Source organism: Ascaphus truei, chromosome 2 (genome assembly GCF_040206685.1).
Source record: "Ascaphus truei isolate aAscTru1 chromosome 2, aAscTru1.hap1, whole genome shotgun sequence".
Taxonomy (NCBI): Eukaryota; Metazoa; Chordata; class Amphibia; order Anura; family Ascaphidae; genus Ascaphus; species Ascaphus truei.
The window spans coordinates 322,299,160-322,314,093 of record NC_134484.1 but is presented as its reverse complement, the minus strand read 5'-3'; the positions used below and the strand labels follow the sequence as shown (position 1 = coordinate 322,314,093).

At 50.4% G+C, this 14,934-nt stretch overlaps 1 protein-coding gene across 1 annotated transcript in view; it reads right to left on the bottom strand.

Annotated features, from left to right (window-relative positions):
- Positions 1–13,512, bottom strand: part of LANCL2 (LanC like glutathione S-transferase 2) — a 70,293-nt gene extending 56,781 nt beyond the window's left edge. The window contains exon 1 of the mRNA XM_075586569.1: positions 13,163–13,512. Coding sequence (XP_075442684.1) covers positions 13,163–13,363 — 201 coding nt within the window. The 5' untranslated portion in view covers positions 13,364–13,512. The remainder of the gene's footprint in view (positions 1–13,162) is intronic.
- Between the last annotated feature and the right edge of the window lie 1,422 nt (positions 13,513–14,934).

The following is a 14,934-nucleotide window of genomic DNA, read 5'->3' as shown; positions in this document are numbered from 1 at the left end:
ATGTGGGACGGAGGGTGAAGTACAAGCTCCTACTGCGGCCCGCTTCCCCCCGCGGCCAGCTTCCCAAGCTCACCTCCCGTGGCACCCCCTCCCGAGCCCACCTCCCGTCCCGGGCAGCAGGGGATATCGGGGGCAGCAGAGGAAAGCGTCCGGAGGCAAGGTAAGTAACCCCACCCAGTCACTGTCACCCACCCAGTCACTGTCACCCACCCACCCAGTCACTGTCACAGAGTGACTCTCTCCCACCCAGTCACTGTCTCCCACCCAGTCACTGTCTCCCACCCAGTCACTCACCCACCGTCTCCCACACACCCACCCAGTCACTGCCACCCACCCACCCAGTCCCAGTTCCCCCCTCCCTCCCACCCACCCAGTCCCAGTTCCCCCCTCTCACCCACCCAGTCCCAGTTCCCCCCTCCCTCCCATCCACCCAGTCCCGCCGCCCTCCCACCCACCCAGTCCCAGTTCCCCCCTCTCTCCCACCCACCCAGTCCCAGTTCCCCCCTCTCTCCCACCCACCCAGTCCCAGTTCCCCCCACCCACCCAGTCCCAGTTCCCCCCTCCCACCCAGTCCCAGTTCCCCCCTCCCACCCACCCAGTCCCAATTCCCCCCTCCCACCCACCCAGTCCCAGTTCCCCCCTCCCTCCCACCGACCCAGTCCCAGTTCCCCCCACCCACCCACCCAGTCCCAGTTCCCCCCTCCCTCCCACCCACCCAGTCCCCCCCCTCCCTCCCAGTCCCCCCCTCCCTCCCACCCACCCAGTCCCCCCCTCACTCCCACCCACCCAGTCCCCCCCTCACTCCCACCCACCCAGTCCCCCCCACCCTCCCACCACCCAGTCCCCCCCTCCCTCCCACCCACCCAGTCCCCCACTCCCTCCCACCCAGTCCCTCCCTCTCACCCACCCAGTCCCCCCCTTCCTCCCACCCACCCAGTCTCCCCCTCCTTCCCACCCACCCAGTCCCAGTTCCCCCCTCCAGTCACTCACATCCGTCATTGCCTGTAATTCACTGTTTGTGTCTGTGAATTTATAGGTGAGAGCGAGTGTGTGTGTGTGTGTGTATCAGTGGCTGTGTGTGTGTGTATCTGTATCAGTGTGTGTGTGTGTGTGTATCAGAGTGTGTGTGTATCAGTGGCTGTGTGTGTGTGTGTGTATCAGTGTGTGTGTGTGTGTATATCAGTGTGTGTGTATCAGTGTGTGTGTGTGTGTATCAGTATCAGTGCGTGTGTATCAGTGTGTGTGTGTGTGTGTGTGTGTGTGTGTGTGTGTGTATCAGTGTGTGTGTATCAGTGTATGTGTGTGTGTAGCAGTGTCTCTGTGTGTGTATCAGTGTTTGTGTGTAGCAGTGTCTCTATGTGGCTGCGTGTGTGTCAGTGGCTGCGTGTTTGTCAGTGGCTGTGTGTGTGTGTCAGTGGCTGCGTATGTGTGTATCAGTGGCTGTGTGTGTGTATCAGTGTGTGTGTCAGTGGCTGCGTGTCTGTCAGTGGATGTGTGTGTGTGTGTGTGTGTGTGTGTGTGTGTGTGTGTGTGTGTGTGTGTGTGTGTGTGTGTGTGTGTGTGTGTGTGTGTGTGTATCAGTGGCTGTGTGTGTATCAGTGGCTGTGTGTGTATCAGTGGCTGTGTGTGTATCAGTGGCTGTGTGTGTGTCTGTGTGTGTATCAGTGGCTGTGTGTGTGTGTATCAGTGGCTGTGTGTGTCTGTGCAGGCCCTATAGGCCAGTATAGGTGATAAAAATTTTAGTGGGTCACGAAGGAGAAGTTCAAAAATAACCGGGTCACGGGAAAAAAAAGTTTGGGAAACCCTGGTCTACATTCTTTTGCTTTTACTGCACGTGTTTATTAAAATGAAATTGCACATACACACTGCCCCCTCTATATACACACTCTGCAGCCCCCCTCTATACACACAAACACCCTCTGCAACCCTCCTCTATATACACACACACACACACACACTGCAGCCCCCCTCTACACCCACAAAACACCCTCTGCAACCCACCTCTATATACACAAACACGCACTGCAGCCCCCCTACAAACACTGCAGCCCCCCTCTACACCCACAAAACACACTCTGCAGCCCTCCTCCACCCTCTATTCACCCTCTATTCACAAAACACACACTAAAGACACACACACACACACACACAGCAGCCCGCCCCCCCCCCCCCCCCCCACTCCACACCCACAAACACTGCAGCCACCCTGTAAATCCACAAAACTGCAGACACACACCCCAACAAAACACACTCTGCACCCCTCCTCCACTCTCTACACACCCTGACACACACACACTTCAGGCCCACTCTACACCCACAAAACACACAGCAGATACACACCAACAAAACTGACTGCTGCCCTCCTCTACACCCACAAAACACACACCAGCAGCCCCCCCTATACACCCACTGCAACCCCCCCACACCCACACACACAAAACACTCTGCAGCCCTCCTCCACCCTCTACACCCACTGCAGCCCCCCCTGTAAACCGCCCCCCCCCACACACACACACACAAAACACTGCAGCCCCCCTCTATACCCACAAAGCACACACTGCAGACACACACACCAACAAAACACTCTGCTGCCCCCCTATAGTCCCACAAAACACACAGCAGACAGACAGACAGACACACAGACCTTTCTCCTCACTCTCCTGTGCGGAGCTCTCTGCAGGCAGGGAGGGGGAGGAGTCAGTGCCTTGCTGCTGCCTCCTGACCAATCACCTCCCCTGCCTGAGAGCCATCTCACTCTGTGTGTATGAGAACTCAAAGCTGATTGGCTTAAAAACTTGACAGGGTGAAAGTTTTAAGTGAAACTTCGCTGTCTTTTGTCACAGAAATTGTATTTGTGATGGTGCTGTTTTTTTTAATTAAAAATCAAAACACAATTTCAGTGACAAAACGCAAAGAAGCACACACTCCCCGTTTTAGCTATTTGCACTTCTATATTTATACTAAGGCTTGGGTTCCGCTGCATGCGGCGGCGCGCGCGCCACTCACCAGCTCCTTACTTCCTCCCTAGTCGGCCCCAGTCCCTCCTCGCTGCCAGGCTCACTTTGCACTTTGACGCGTCAGCCAGCAGGGACTACAACAGGATTGTGTTCCAGTGCGGCGACGCGTCACGTGGTGCGCCAGGGAGCCAATGAGGAGGGGAGAAGCTGAGGAAGCAGAGAGGTAGTAAAAATAATACCCGTTTAGATGTAGTCCCCATGTATTTGGTTAAAAAAACAAGTTACTATTCAAAACATGGGCTATATTTACGAGAGGGGTTATGACCTACATTAATTATTATTATTATCATTATTATGGAAAATGTCATTATTGGGCTACTAAATACTTTTCTTAAATTTTACTTGTACATATTCAGATCACAATAATATTACACAGCAGGTAAGTTTACCCCCCTCCCCCCACCCCCAAAAAAACGTGTCCGGTCTTGTATTTCTGGCATTAATGAAGTATTTTTGCTGCCTTCACATGCTGCACATGATCCCAGCACCATCCCACACACTGCTGGCCCTATGTCTATTAAGCTAGTAAAGGAGGGAAATAAAATAAAATGACATTTCCTTGTCACAGACCCATGTTGAGGGGGTTTGCTGCTGATGCCCATTGAAGAGGGCTGAGCCGGCGTCGTGGCCCCACCCCCTTGTCATGGCCACACCCACCTGATGCGTTTTGGCCATGCCCCCCCACGTCCAAAAAAGGTTACTTACAGACCGCATATCATGTTGAAGCGCCGTGCACGTGCAGCCAGGACGCCAGGCGGGCGCGTCGGCACGTGCAGTGGGGCCTTAGCCTAACTGTGAATTGCTCATGTGAGTGCATGTGTGACTGTGGGTGAATGTGTGACTGTGGGTGAATGTGTGACTGTGGGTGAATGTGTGACTGTGGGTGAATGTGTGACTGTGGGTGAATGTGTGACTGTGGGTGAATGTGTGACTGTGGGTGAATGTGTGACTGTGGGTGAATGTGTGACTGTGGGTGAATGTGTGACTGTGGGTGAATGTGTGACTGTGGGTGAATGTGTGACTGTGGGTGAATGTGTGTTTCTGTGTGTGTGTGTTTGTGTGCGCGTGAATGTGTGCGCGTGCGTGACACTGTGTGTGTGTGTGTGTATGTGTGTGTGTGTGTGAATCTTTGTGGGTGACTGACGGACCCGGGTGGGTGTGTGGGTGACTGTATAACATGAACATTGGGAAGGGTTGTGCCAATGACCTTACTGTTGAGAAGGGAGGGGGCCCACCTCTTCTCTCTCCCCCGTCATTCTCGCTCTCTCTCTTGCTCTCCCCGGACATGCTCTCCCCGGTCATTCTCTCTCCCCCCTGCCATTCTCTCTCTCCCCCTCATCATTCTTTCTTCCCCCCCCCGTCTCCCGTTCTCTCGCTCTCCCTCATCATTCTCTCTCTCTCCCGTCATTCATTCATTAATTTGCTCCCCGTCATTCTTTCTCCCCATCGTCATTCTCTCTCTCCCGTCATTTCACCCCCCTCACCGACATTCTCTCGCCCCCCTCCCCCGACATTCTCTCACCCCCTCTGCCAACATTCTCTCTCGCCACCCTCCCCCGTCATTCTCTATCGCCCCCGTCGACAATCTCTCGCCCCCCTCCCCCCCTGCCGACATTCTCTCCCCCCCTCCCCCGACATTCTCTCACCACCTCTGCCAACATTCTCTCTCGCCCCCCTCCCCCCGTCGACAACTCTCGCCCCCCTCCGCCGTCATTCTCTCGCCCCCCTCCCTCCCCCTCTGCCGACATTCTCTCACCCCCCTTCCTCCCCCCTGCCGACATTCTCTCCCCCCCTCCCCCGACATTCTCTCACCACCTCTGCCAACATTCTCTCTCGCCCCCCTCCCCCCGTCGACAACTCTCGCCCCCCTCCGCCGTCATTCTCTCGCCCCCCTCCCTCCCCCTCTGCCGACATTCTCTCACCCCCCTTCCTCCCCCCCTGCTGACATTCTCTGTGGCCCCCCACCCCCTCTGCCGACATTCTCTCTCGCCCCCCTCCCCCCCTCTGCCGACATTCTCTCTCGCCCCCCTCCCCCCCCCTCTGCCAAAATTCTCTTTCCCCCCTCCCCCCCCTCTGCCGACATTCTCTCGCCCCCCTCCCCCCCTCTGCCGACATTCTCTCTCGCCCCCCTCTGCCGACATTCTCTCTCGACCCCCTCCCCCGACATTCTCTCTCGCCCCCCCCCTCTGCCGACATTCTCTCTCGCCCCCTCCCCCCGTCGTCATTCTCTCGCCCCCCTCTGCCGACATTCTCTCTCGCCCCCCTCTGTCGACATTCTCTCTCGCCCTCTCCCCCCCTCTGCCGACATTCTCTCTCGACCCCCTCTCTCGCCATTCTCTCTTGCGCCCCTCCCCCCCTCTGCCGACATTCTCTCGCCCCACTCCCCCCTTCTGCCGACATTCTCTCTCGCACCCCTCCCCCCGCCAACATTCTCTCGCTCCCCTCCCCCCATTCTCTCTCGCCCCACCGCCATTCTCTCGCCCCGTTGTCATTCTCTCTCCCTCTCCCTGCCATTATCTCTCTCTTCTCACTCCCCCATCATTTTCTCTCTCTCCCCGTCTCTCTCGCGCTCTCCCCCATCATTCTCTTTCCTGTCATTCATTAAATCTCTCTCCATCGCCATTCTCTCTCGCCCCGCCACCGCCACTCTCTCTTGACGCCCCGCTATTCTCCCTCTCTCCACGGCGCCATTCTCTCTCTCTTCTACTGCTCACTCCTTACCCATGGACTGGCTGGTGGATTTTTATTTGAGGGGCAAGTGCATCCCATCAGTTTCAATATTAAGGGGCCACTGGCCACTACACTTACAGGTGTAGCTGACATTATTGCACCCGTTATCACGCAGTAATGGATGCAATAACGTCAGCTATATCTGTATGTATGCACCATAAACACAAGCACACACACCTGATATGTCCACCACATATTTCTCAGAAACACTTGCAGACACTTAACTACTGAAAACTAAAAACACACACACAGACAGAGGTCCTGTCCTACACAACACAGACACACACACACACACACACACACACACACTGACCTTCACAACGCTCACAGACACACACTAACCTGCACAACACTCACACAGACACACAGTGACCTGCACAACACTCACAGCCACACCCCAACACACACACAGCCACACCTACAAGAACCAGCTCTCTGGTTCTGCACTCTCCAAAGAGGAGAAGCCATGCTCACAGCGCCCTCTGTAACTGAATTGTTTTTTTTTTAAACGTAGGTGGTTTGGCCACATCTGCCGTATGGACATCACCAGACTACCATACCAGTGCCTCAACACCACACGACCCATAGGCTGGAAAGTGGACCGAAATGCTCCAAAGAAAACGTGGTTGAACCAGGTGGTGCAAGATCTCAAACCGCTCCACTTCACAGTATCCGGAGCCCAAAAAGCCGCCCTAAATCGAGATCAATGGCGCGGAATCACTAGAGACGTATTGAACATCCTGACGCTGGCCTCCACAACGCTTACCTTATAAAAGATGAAGCAATGGTGTTTACGGAGTATTTACCATAGACCTCTGTAACTGCATGTTCCTCTCACAGCACAGCAGCTACCTTCTTGCCGATACTGGCCCCAACCCCTGACATTACTGGCCCTGCCCCCTCCATCTCTGCAGCCAAAACCAGGACATGTGTAACATTTTAAAGTATTGTCGGGACACCGGGAGATTTGCTGTAAATCCGGGACGTCTGGTCTCCCACCCGCAAGCTATTTTACGGATGTGCTGCAAAATACAACCCTGTTGTATGTGTAGCCAGGTCCCCCTCTGGCTCTCCGGTTCCGTTTCCCCCTCTGTACCTCCGCTGCTTAGGGCCAATGGTTCGCCGGCGGCTCCCTCTGCAGGGCGCCGCCATGCTGGTGGTGCACGCGCATCGCGAAGGGTCGCGCATGCGCAGTAAGAGCTGCGGCGGCCTTTACAGACTTGCGCATGCGCAGTAAGCTAGGCACACGCGGCGGCATTAGTAAAGAGGCTCCGCGAGGACTACAGCCCCCATAAAGCATAGGGGCAAGCAGTCACATGGGCGCAACAGGCCAATAGGGCTGCCAGGATCACGGGTAGCTAGGAGAGAGGTTTGGCACGCTCAGAGATAGCAAGCAGTCGGTCCTGGGACACAGGTAGGGGAGGGTGTATGTGCAGGGCGTCTGTGGCCCCTGCACTAGGCCAGAGACTCCCCAATAGGCCCCGACTCCCATATTAGTATTGTGGCAGCTACAGGGACTGGCCCCTTAGGTAGGGACACTTTAGCTGGTTAGAAGCAGGGACACAGCTACATCGCTGCAGAGCCTGTGGAGAGTGGTCTGGGCTGAAATCACTTGGCAAGATACCAAGGCTGTCTGTAAGTGAGACACTCCAGCTGGATACCACCCACACGGAGGAGGACCCACCACATAAGCATCACTGCATCCGCGGATCCTGTGCAGTTACCAATCAGCGCGCCCGGGTGCTGGAGCACCCGGCAGGTACCTATATCTGTAAGTGCACCAACAACGTACACACACCATAGTGGTAGCGCTGACCACATATAAGGGTGGGGTCTGTATTCTCGTGGACACCAGGGTGACACCAGGGTGGTTGGGTGCCCGAGGGCCCGTCAGGTACTGTGGACACGGTGTGGGTTACACGGTGGTGGGATAAGGCCCTGCGAGGCTGAAGGGGTAGCTGTAACCAGTAGTATTATTCTCTCATCACTGCATATTTACATGTTCTCAAGTAAAGGTTGTTATTATTATTATTATTATATATTGTGTGTGGATATCAGTATTGTGGTTCCTGTGAGGGGCTCCTCTCACTACATTGGGATCCCTCTCAGGTGGAGGCGCTGTTCCAAGTTGTATTGCGATATCACCCCGGGCTCCCAGTGGCGGAGGTTTGGGATCTCTGTGAGCCAACAGGTAAAGCCCGTAGACTCCTTACCCTAGGGGGAAAGAGGGCTACATATGTAATTAGTGGTATATTCAAGAGATACATGTGCAGGTACACACTTGGATATACTGTATGTAAAAGTATACAGATATGTGTTCATCCCTGTAGGTACAGGTACACAGATACACAAACATCCTCCTCCTACTTGGTATACACACAGATATACGAATACCATAGTATGTATATGCACATACATGTCTGGATACAAACGTGACCTGTGACATTTAATTTACTCTAGGGCTGTAAGGCCTCGTTCAGGGTGGCAGAGACAGGAGGTGGAGGGCGCGCATCCGCGTGTGCGAGCGTCAGTCAGTCTGCTGGGCGATGTGTGCACATAATCCCCAGCAGACCTTTGCAAGCTTTCAGGAGGCGGGGCTACAGACCTGAGGTTAGGGATGGGTGTTGCACTGTTGAAATCATTCCCAAGAATGATTTCATTGGCTGCTGAAGTACCAGTGACGCTTCTGCAGCTTAAAAAAACAACTTGAGTTGATCGGTGTCCCACACAGATATAGCCTAAGCAAGAGAGTGATAATACTCACAGAGTGATGAAGCAAATCTAAACCAGGTATGTCATAAAAATATTTTCTGGTGCTGCTCAAATAGCTAATGGGGCAGGTCAACAGCAGGAGGTAGATGCTGTCAGTGAGCTATATCAGTGTGGATTCGTATCCCACACGGAACAGCTCAGGTAGGGGGAACAGTGAGTGTTTCACAAGGGAAATGCAGAAATAACCAACCATTCAGTAGGAATATAACTCATTGCGCATTGTCCCCTGCATCAGCGCTGATCGTTTGTATATCAGCGCTGATCGTTTGTATATCAGCGCTGATCGTTTGTATATCAGCGCTGATCGTTTGTATATCAGCGCTGATTATTTGTACATCAGCGCTGAGCGTTTGTATATCAGCGCTGATGTGCTCGAGGACATGCCTAACTAGGATAGCAGGACATTCAAGGGCTCCTATGGTATGAGAGATCGTGTAGTGCTTGGTATAGCACACAGGATCAGTACATTTCAAAACCGCAAGACGCCGGGACTTGGCAACTTCTTCAGGGCACGTAAGAAGCGTTAACACGTGAAATGCGCGCGTCGGCCACATACCACTCACACACGCGGGACGCGGGAAGTCTTCAATTTGAACAGCAACAATTACTGACATTGGTCTTATAGTTGCCAAGTCCCGGCGTCTTGCGGTTTTGAAATGTACTGATCCTGTGTGCTATACCAAGCACTACACGATCTCTCATACCATAGGAGCCCTTGAATGTCCTGCTATCCTAGTTAGGCATGTCCTCGAGCACATCAGCGCTGATATACAAACGCTCAGCGCTGATGTACAAACAATCAGCGCTGATATACAAACGATCAGCGCTGATATACAAACGATCAGCGCTGATATACAAACGATCAGCGCTGATGCAGGGGACAATGCGCAATGAGTTATATTCCTACTGAATGGTTGGTTATTTCTGCATTTCCCTTGTGAAACACTCACTGTTCCCCCTACCTGAGCTGTTCCGTGTGGGATACGAATCCACACTGATATAGCTCACTGACAGCATCTACCTCCTGCTGTTGACCTGCCCCATTAGCTATTTGAGCAGCACCAGAAAATATTTTTATGACATACCTGGTTTAGATTTGCTTCATCACTCTGTGAGTATTATCACTCTCTTGCTTGGGGTATATCTGTGTGGGACACCGATCCACATAGACCAGACGCACGGCACCTACCTTATGCTGTGGATCTGTTTCAGCAGCTGGTTTTTGTCAGTATAAGGGAATCATCAGCACTTTAAACCCTGAGCCCAGTAGCATATCTACATGGTATATCTCGCTACTGATGCCTTTTAGGGTGGTTTAATTAATTACTGAGTATACTTCCTTGGTTAGTTGATTCCTAATTGCTATACCTAGCATACAGGGAAACCTTTTACAAGTGCTTTACGTTTTACCTTCCACGGAGCTAACAGCTGCTATTGTCGGGTGATACGGGGTTTTTATTTTACCTACCCCACTCGTCAATTAGGGGCCCCTCTGTGGCGAGTGTTTCCTTCATGCAGGTAACCACATACTCCAATGTACCACCTTTATTGCGCAAGTTTTGCCTAATACTTACCTTTCACACCACTTAATGTGTCTGCATTTACCATTTACGTAAGTGGCTACACTTTTTTGCGATCAGCATAGTGTAGAATAATTTTTGGAATAGCGGTCTTACCTTGGTCCTATTACTATACCATTAGTAGGCTGTATACTTACAGCACGGGATCCTGAATATCTATCAGGGGTCCCCCATATGTTCCATCTACGTAGCTGTCATAGCTATGTTACGCTAGATCCACAGTCACGAGCTGTTTGATCTGTCCTTATTTTAAACCCCATTATTTTAATTCATTGTTTGATAATAAAGTATTTTAATATTATCATTATACATTAGCAGTGATTGAGTGCTTATATACTAGGTCTTCCTTTTCTCCTGTATACTCTGTCTCCCTTACCTAGTTAGCACCTCACCGTGGTTTACCATCTCAGCTGTGCGGGAGTTCCCCTTTATGTGTAGCTATTGAAACTGTAGCAAGCGTCAACTCCGTACTTCGGCGACAGGGTAGCTGCTACCATGACAACCGATATTAACATTAAATACTTTGTTTCGAATGTGCGCGCGCACGTAGCGAAGCAGGCACCCTGAACGAGGCCTAAGGCTGCGGTCCCAGTCATAACTGTGACACGCGCGCCCGGCGGGGGGGGGGGGCGGCGCGTGCACAGCGCTAACCGCGATCTGCGGTCTGACAGGGATAGAGGGAGCTTGCGACGGGAGGGGGCGTGCTCGGGGATTTGCGGGGGCGTGGCCATCACGTCACACGTCAGGTTCGCCCTCATTGGGTGAATTGCCGGTGGGGGCGTGGCCATGCCTCCGTCGCAAGTTTTAAACTCAATTTCATTGAGTTTAAAAAATCTTGCAGCACGGCGCGGCTGCACCTTCAGCGTAAAGGTGAGTACTGGGCACTTCCCCATTGAGGGGCGGTGCTTACACGCACAGCGCACGCCGAACCGTGCGCTGTGGCAGTGACTGGGACCGCAGCCTAAGGCTGACACTATTTCATCACACAAACAATTCAAGAGAGGCTAGTAACAAATTAGCAAACAACTCAGTGTGTGTGTGTGTGTCTGTGTGTGTCTGTGTGTGTGTATACAGTATACACACACACACACACACACACACACATAGCAAAGAAAAGATCACTTGTGAGCACATTCACATGTCTTACGCAGGTCTGCAACCCTTCCTTTCACCATTATCCCAGCATACAGTGCTTCCACTGCAGCAACGGATTCTGGGAAATTACATGCAAATGAGCACACAATGTGTCACCTTTTGTCTGAAAAACCATTGTTACATGGAGCCCATATAAGCTAATGCTCGCTGTTAACACAGCTTTAAAAGCACAGCATGGGAATCAGATGCAAAGCCAGAGAAACCATTCACAGACATGTTTCAACCTTAATGGTTATCATCAGTGTGAATGAAGTTTGTTGTACTGCTGGCTTTGCATTTTTCAAGACTGTAGGGTTTCCCAGAATCCCTTGCTGCAATGGAAGCACTATATGCTGGGGATAATGGTGAAAGGCAGGGTTGCAGACCTGCCTTAGACATGTGAACAAGTGATCTTTTTATTTGCTATATACAATACGGTGGAGGTTTCTTGTTGCCCTTATCACCCACCATAACTTAAAACGTGATGGTATACATACATACACACACACACACAATCACATGTATATTAAAATATTTATATTACACACACTTGTATATGTGTGTGTGTATATATATATAAATATATATAGCAACTGTAAATATTACTGTATGCTCATTTGCATGTCTTAGACAGGTCTGCAACCCTGTCTTTCCCCATTATCACCCAGCATACAGCGCTTCCACTGCAGAAAGGGATTATGGGAAATGACATGCAAATGAGCACTCAGTGCCACCTTTTGTCTCATATATATATATATATAGCCAAGAAAGTATATCACTTGTGAGCACATTCACATGTCTTAGGCTGCGCTTATAGTGCCTAGTGACAGCAACGCGACTTTGCTCCGAATCAAATACATTGACTCCGTCGCTAGTGCTTATAGTAAGCGCGACGGCGCGGCAAAAAATCTTGAAGCCGGGTCTATTTGATTTTTTAGAGACCGCGGCACGCCCCCTTTCGTGACGTCACTGGCGACAGTCGCGGAAAATCTAATAACTTTCGCTGGTGGCGACGTCATCTGTCGCGTCGCAGTCACTATAAGCGCGGCCTTAGACAGGTCTGTAATTCTGCCATTCACCATTATCACCTAGCATACAGTGCTCCCACTGCAGGAAGTGGGAAATGACATTCAAATGAGCACACAGTGCCACCTTTTGCATGGAATATCCATTTACATGGAGCCCATGTATGTATGTATGTATGTATGTATGTATGTATGTGTATGTATATGTATATATATGTGTATACTGTATGTATATATGTGTAAAGAGAGATCAAAATTTTATGAGTCATTACTGACACAAGTAGACTCTCTTCCCATGAGCGCTAAAGGCCATGTCTGTACATACTGTGCTATATGTATGCACACACAGCTGTCTCTTACACATACTAATACTCCTTGTTTTTCCATCCCTATACACCAATAGGGACCACATAGTATCCACACACACTTTTAGTTGTGCTACAATCGCTCACATCATTTATATCCACTCCAACTCCACACACCTTTTGTAAAGCACTGTATATACTGTGAGCTCTCCATTCATTTATATTCACACAGATACACACACACACTCTTACATCACTTGCTTTCAGGAACCTTTTGACACCTCTAGCCATAAAACACATCCACACCGGGGGAAGGACTAGCACAGATAACATTCCAAGAGACACTGTTGTTAAGTATACCTTTTGCTTGCTTCATTCATTGTAACATCGCCGGAAGAGATCAGTGTATCTCGAAAGCTCGCACAAATAAAAGCATTTCGTTAGCCACAGAACGGTATCGTCTATTTATTTTTTGATTATTGAAGCTCGGCTAACACGGTACTTATACCTCTACGTGTGTGTGTGTGTGTGTGTGTATATGTATATATATATGTATATATATACACACACTTTTATATAATGCACGTAGAGACACTCACCTTCCCTTCCCTGTCAAAGGGCAGGTCCAGCTCCCCCGAGGCTTCCCCCCCTTCCTCCTCCTCCCCCTCCTCCTGATCGCCGGTCTCCTGTGCGGGCTGGGGAGGCCGGTAGTCCGGGTAGGGGTTGTTGAAGGCGCGCTCCTCCATCTCCGCGTCCCCTCCGAGCTGCAGCCTCAGCCTCTTGGACATGCTCTCTCCCATCTCTTCCCCCACCGAGAGCCGGCAGGGACAAAACACCCCGAGCACTCCCAGCCAATTACCGCAACGCGTCCCCGGCTGCTGTGTGCACCAAGCAGGGAGCCTGGAGCCTGGAGCCTGCCACACACCGCTCCTCCTCCTCCTCCCCCCTTCCTGCTACAGCAAGCGAGGAGAGGGCAAAGCACACCACAAGCTAGACAAGATGCATTGTCCAACAACATTTCAAATATGGGTTAGCTACTGTCAGAGAAATACACTCGTTTTGGAGGGTTTGTGAAACCCAGACACAAATATATGGAAAAATGTGAAAGAAACTGCACATCGCAATGGGGAAGGGGGGGGGGGGGGTGCAAGTATTCAACATGATTGTTTTCAAGTGATGAAAGGTTTGGGCTTACTGCAGCTTTTCCACTGTGTTCTATCAAATTTATTTTAGGCAATAACCCCCTAAAAAATGACAGATCAAAAAAAAAAAAAAACCTTAATAATATAAAGATTTAAGGGTTATATATGTGGGTATAATTTAGCAAATATTACATATTTTTAGTAAAATGAATCTGAATGCTGTATTCAGATGTACTAAAAAAAAAAAGTATAACAAATATTGGGCTACACATATATGCATCAGGTTGTTGCAATGGAACTCATAAATATACCCCTTTTATTTTAAGTTAAATGAAACAGGTTGATGCCTTTTTATGAAAAGGTCAGGAAGACAACGCTTGTGCGTTATATTAAAATGATAGGGTAGTGAGGCTGTATACATGCAGTACTGTTGCTTCTTTCTCCATCCAGAGGGGAAATAATGAACCCGATCAGCTTCAAAAAGGGAGAGAAAGGTTGATGTCATGTTTTTTTTTCTTTCCCTGTGTGACAATATTCCTTCGGGATAATGAATCCTACAGTGTATGGGAAGAACATTGCTGTGTAGTGACAAAGCAAAATGCCCTTTTCGGGGCAACACACACACACACACACACACACACACACACACACACACACACACACACACACACACACACACACACACACACACACACACACACACACACACACACACACACACACACACACACACACACACACACACACACACACACACACACACACACACACACACACACACACACACACACACACACACACACACACACACACACACACACACACACACTGTCCGAACAGGAGCTACACTGATCACCAGCTAACAGCATCCTCCCCCATGCTTATTCTGTGACATCCAAGTCATGCTCATTTTCCAAGGCAATATGGGCCTAAGTCACCCGTATGAAGAAATCACTTCACCACTTTGTGGGCTGCAGAAATCTGTTTGAGTGCTGGGAGGATAGGAGGCAATATGTAATGTGAAAGGCGCAGAGGTTTTCATTAAAAGCTTTGATTAATTAAAACAATCCAGAAATTCCAAGTGTAAAAAAAAAAAAAAAAAAGATATCTTCCAAGCCTTTCAGGAATCAGTCCAGTGTCTTTACCAGTTTAGATGTGGCAATAAAGCATCTTATATTCTAAGAGAGGCTTTTTTGTTGTTGAGGATATTTGTGCTATTTAAGAATGAA